General features: G+C 35.2%; 1 protein-coding gene across 1 annotated transcript in view; it reads left to right on the forward strand.

The window, feature by feature from the left end:
- The window catches only part of LOC138740568 (kelch-like protein 4), a 110,348-nt gene extending 106,659 nt beyond the window's left edge, over positions 1 to 3,689 (forward strand). Inside the window, exon 11 of the mRNA XM_069893418.1 lies at positions 1,157 to 3,689. Within this exon, the coding sequence (XP_069749519.1) occupies positions 1,157 to 1,216 (60 nt within the window). The 3' untranslated portion in view covers positions 1,217 to 3,689. The remainder of the gene's footprint in view (positions 1 to 1,156) is intronic.
- Positions 3,690 to 6,000: the final 2,311 nt, after the last annotated feature.

Consider the following 6,000-nt stretch of genomic DNA (forward strand, 5'->3'; position numbering starts at 1 on the left):
GGGTTAAGCAGCATCTATGGAGACAAAGGGACAGTAGGTGTTTTGGTTCAAAACCTTGCATTAGGATTGGTGCAGGGTCTTGAGCCAAAGTGTTGAATATCCCTTTGCCTCCACAGATGCTGTTTGACGCCGTGAGCTCGTGGAACAGTTTGTTGCTGCGGAGGTCATTTGTTTGATTCATCTCATGGCTGATATTGACCCCACTACTTTGAGCTTGTCCATCTTCACGAACCTGAGCCAAGGCTGAAGGATTGATCAAGCTGATCCTTCATGCCTAGGTCTGATGAGGTCTCAATAATGATTAATATTTGGCTGGCCTACCACTGAGATTGTATCCTTGGTGGCACTGACAGGAGGCAGAACTGGTGGAGAAACTGAGTCCTCTTTCAAAGCCCGTGAGGCTATTTTACAATGTTAAAAAGAATTCCCCTGCTATTCATGAGACAGATCAAAGCTTTGAAGATTTCTAAGATAAAATGATTCACATGCTTAAACATAAATACAAAATCATTGAAGCACAAATAAATCAATAATACATTAAAATAAACTAAAGTAAAATACAGTAAAACCTCTGGAATCCAGAACCTATGGAGATTGGTAGATGTCAGGTAAGTAAATTTGTGGTTGCTTGAGGTTTCATGTTGTATGGATTGATGAACTGACTAATTGGGGGTACCAATTTTAAACTTTCCTATTTTTTGCCTATTTATTTTCCGCAAATTTTTTGCTGGCTGCTTGAGGCTGTCAGTTGTTTCAATTCTGGGTAATGGGGATTTTAAACCAATAGACTTTTTTTCCCACCTAATCTCCAGCCCCTGGATCCCAAATGAAGTGAAGGAGGACTCTGATCTCATGTCAAACTTGATTAGAGAGGCAGATTTCCCAGTACAAGACTGGAAAATTCAAGCAAAACAGGGATCTGCCAAAAGACTATCTATTCCTGGCAGTGCTCGATCTCTACCATTCCCTTAGGAATGACCAGCTAAAGTCAACTCAATGTGACTTAATATCATGGCATCACTGGGTTGAAAGTCTCATACCAAGGGTGGAAATCATAATCTCGGATTAGTAAAAGATTAGTTTTTCAAGCATGCACATTTAACTTCACAGCTGTAATGTTTTTGGAGATGTTCACTGATATATTTCTGCTACATAGGAGGTGTCTCTGAAGATTGGAAGAGCTGGAGCTTGTGTGGTTGTTGTGAAACTGCCATGAGAAGAATTTCTAATTTTCTACAGAATCACAGAGAATCAAAAATATTCCACTGTACATAAACAGACCGTCATTCCAAAACTGTGTCAGCCTCACCAAGAACAAGAAGTCCAGAAAGAATGAGTTATGTTTTGATACAGTCTCACTGTTGAAATGCATAAAATGAGTCTACTACAGATTTAAATGGATGTCATCAGAACGCCATTTCTATCAGAACGTCATCCCAGAATCTGGTGCCCCTTCCCATAAGTCACCATTGAGTAGGATGTACAGTGACCTTGAATGGAATGCACGTTACTGTTCGAATCCAGCCTTCTGGAAAATTTTATCAGTGAAGCTTTCTGTATGATTGATTCTAATGTTGTTGGTTGACTGGTGCTGTGCTCAACACGGGAGAAAATTTAAGAGTTTTTAATGTGTGTCAATGTTATTGTATGATCCAGTGAAACAGGTTTGAATTTTTGAGAAAATTTTAGCATTATCCTTTTAAAGGTGAAATTTAAACGATCAAAGAAGAAAATGAAGTTTCCTTCATGTCAAAATTTATTTCATATAAAATAACTTGAAAATTATATTGTAAATACTTCAATCTAAACAGGGCTGTGCAACCTTTACTCTGTGAGGTTATAATCTCCCATCCACTGGCCCAAATCTTTTCCCTGGAAAGGTACCCAGTAAAGAGGCAAGAATACAATGAGATGAAAAGCACATCTGGGAATTTTTCCTCAACAATGCTGTTCTCCTTTTATCTGAGCCATCACTTTACACCCACCATCAATAATATTTCAAAGCAGGAGTTGACAGGAGACTCCAGGGACTTATAAAGCACATCCTTTCTACCAAGCACTAGAGTGCATTAAAATAGTATTGTACCTCTTTACAGTAGTGTGAAATTTTTCTCCAAAATGCTTTATAACAAATTGGTAAAAACTGTTCAAAAAGTGAGTAATTGAATTTTATATTTTTAAGATTGTACATCCCAATGTAAATATACTCTTGCTTTAAAATAAACATATATGACATTAAAAAGGTAAAGCGTTAAACATTGCAGACAATTTTTTTGCATGAAAATATATCCACCTTAACTAAATTAACAGTGGACTTCAAATGTCTGTTTATTAAGCAGAACGATTATTATTTTGAAAACCATTAAATAATTACATGATTCCTAAATTTTGAAGTGTCAAAGTTGGGGGTTGCTTTTAATGAAGCTTGAAATACATTTTCTAAACTTGAGTAATCAAAATCACTTGATTGAATCATATCATCTGAGGAAATACATTTATTATTGATTACAACACAGCCACACATTTTGAGGAAAATGGGGCTGTATTGTAATAATTATAGAAACCTGTAGCTCCTAAGCATAAGTTATTCCTTGATTAATGTTTCAAATTTTATTCTATCTCTAGAAGGATTCATAACATTAATTTTGCTGAACATGGACCTGCGTATTTATATACTAGGGTTGATTTTTAAGAGTTCCCCATTTGTGACAACCTTATACAACATTTGAAGGCAATGTGACGATTAAAAAATGCCTTCTTGTGATCCAAGATATATTTATACTGCAACAAAAATAACAATTAAATGGGATGAGAATAATTTTGATGATACTGAATGATCTTTAAAATTCTTCCATTTTAATTGGTATATCAATGACAATAATATCACACCAAAGTTAGTCATAGATATATTTATGTAGTACTAGCAATGCAGAGCTATATTTATGGAGATATATAAATATAATCTTTAATCCAAATGTCTATGTATATATCATATTTATATTGAAAAATGTATTATTGGTGTATCCATTTTTCTGAGCCTTTGAATGTGCCAACAAAATGATGGCAGGTGTGTACAGACCTGCTGAATGGACAAACTGATAACAGTATATCTGCATTGTACAACATTCTGCAATATTTTATACCGCCATCCAGAGAAGAAAGAACATTTTATACATTACTACGTCAAGGCCAGCACAAGACAAAGTTGCAGAATCGGGAAATACACTCCTGACTCTGGGTCGGATAGGATTAACGTAAATGAGTGACATTTTACCTTTTTTAAAAAAAAAATCAGACTGATTGCAAAAAATGTGAATGATATCTTTGGATTGTAATTGTCTGCTGATTATAATATTTTGAACCAAGGATAATGAGCTTATGTTACAGTAAACGTGCAAATTTTCTTTTCTGAATTTCTGTCTCAGTTGCAAAACATCTGCTGTCCCACTTACTTGTTAGTGATTGAGATTGCCCTCAGCTCCTTTGAGTTTACATTGTATATTTGGCAAGGAGAAATGCATCAAGTTGCCTCTGGAGGATTGGTGTTCATTTTATTTTTAGTTTGCACCATCAGTTCTTGTGTACCAAGGACCACTCTTTTGGAGCTGACAGTACCAATAATGTGCTATACTGTTTTTTTTCGCGTATTCTGTTGTGCACCAAAAATAAAATACAGGTATTAAGAGTGATATCATTTGTTTTATTCTTGCAACCAATCCAATGCTACTAAGGAATATGTATACATAATTGTAATGAGTATACAAATTACTCTAATATATTGGAGTCTCAGATGTATTTGGCAAAGCTTGCACTTAAACAGTCAATTAAATCAACACAGAAGTGCTGAGGGCTTTCTCCATACTTCTGCCAAAATGTATGTTGTTGGGGTATAACAAGGATTTTGGGAAATCTAGAAGCTCTAAATTTCTCCAACCATGATATTCTGATGATGTTTACAGTTTAGCTGTAAGATTTATCTCCTCTGAAGCTCCTGAAAGAAATGGCTTTCAATTTTTGGAGTCAATTCTATCAGCTGGTGGCATTGTGATGGACCTATCCTTTTGTACAGACAAAACATTTAATGCACAGCACAAAATACAAATAAAAAATAATAAAATAAATTGAATATTCAGCTTATTTTGAATCAAAAGCAGCGTTAGAAGCCAATTTTGTTGATTTATTACAATCTTTTGGACAAATATTGAACTTTAAGAAAGTTGCATGGATGGAAAATCCCAATATTTTCAACTACTGACTAAATTGCAACACAGGAGACCAAATATTGTACTTTGAGTAATTAGTTACACTATCTCTCAGTATTAATGCACTTTGCAAAGACAATGAAGTATCTACTCAATGATATGATTTTTACCAAACCTTTTGTCATTCTCATGTATCCTTTGTTCAATACTCTTTTCTTCCTTAATTCCATTTTGATGTACATATCTTTGAAACTTCTGCTATTCTAAAGTTCCCTGTTTGCAAATAAATAAGGACATTAAAATGAACCAATGTTGTTTTGACCTTTCTTTCCAAAGTACTGGTAAATGGAACCAGGATCTAAGGTTTTGAGCACATTTTCCATGTCATTTTTGTAAAAATATTCCAATGCATGCAAATTGACAGGTCTAACTGAAAAGTGGACACAATAAAAAGGGTATTTGTTCTCAGTAAGCACATGTGCATATCAAAAAGTAAAGAATGGATCAAATTCATCCACTGTTCCCAGCTTGCCTGGGGTATTTGAACTGAAATGACTCGCTAACATTTTACAAGGCAACAACATATTTAAATCAGATGGAAAATAAACAAAAAGCCAGATGGATTTGCAAAGGACATAAATGCAAGGCTCAGTAATCACATGTAATCACTTGGCTAAAGGGGATAGTAATGAAGAACCAACACAGAGGTTAAGAGTGAGATACAACTCAGCAGGCGATTGACTAGTGCTCTGCAAAGGTTGGTACTTTTCCTCACTCCTGTGACTTTTCTCATTGGGTTATGTTACTGATTTCCTCTTTCAGTCTGATCTCTCAGTGACCAGAAATGAGTTTCTTGCCACTTTACTGGTAGCTCAATGTTTAATTAGAAATCTCCTTTCTCAGTATCTGCTTGTTAAAGTGAATCATTCCAAAACCACAACTATTTATTCTGTAACTTTCCAAATGGATTGCATGTCTATTTATCAACTTCCTTTCAAATGAGCACCAGAAAACTCCTGCAAAAGATTCCATTGCCTGACTCTTGAGGTTAGATGCTTCACCATGGCCTTATACTCACATTCTTTGAATTCTTGACAGCATACCCCATGTCCTTGCCACCCCTAAAGCCCTTTTAAAGCTTTAACACCTTCCTTGCTGTTGAGCTCCATCGTAACTCGAAATTGAACATGAATTTCTGGCTGTCCTACTCATTAGTGTTTATTACTATATTCTTCACAAACCATTATTCACTAACCTTGCACCAACTAAATATTGTCAAAATCCTAAGTACCAATGATCAATTTATTTTGTGATTTGAAACTCTCCTGGACCAAAGACTGAGTCATTTACTGAGCATCCTCTCTGAAACTTTTGTCTCAGCTTCTTCATCTTACCAAATATTTTCTCAACTTTAAAGACAATCCCATTTATATGATAGATTTGGACATTTTTCTTAACTCTCTTGCTTTTATCTCGAAATGATTATAAAACCTTGATATAGTGAATACTGTCTGTACACCTTTAGGTTTGACTGTACATATTTCAAAACAGAGAATTCGGAGAACATGCTATTTCCATATAAATATCACCTAATTAATTGGAGCTAACACCCTACTCGCTTTACACCTATGACACTGTGGCTCAGTACAACAACAAAACCATCTACAAATTCGCTGATGATACCATGGTAGTGGGAGTTGTATAAAAAAGATGATGTGTCAGCAGACAGGAGAGAGATTGAAAACTTGGCCAACCGGTGCACCAACAATAACCTCGTACTCAATGTCACCAAAACCAA

The sequence above is a fragment of the Narcine bancroftii genome, chromosome 8, assembly GCF_036971445.1.
Source record: "Narcine bancroftii isolate sNarBan1 chromosome 8, sNarBan1.hap1, whole genome shotgun sequence".
NCBI lineage: Eukaryota > Metazoa > Chordata > Chondrichthyes > Torpediniformes > Narcinidae > Narcine > Narcine bancroftii.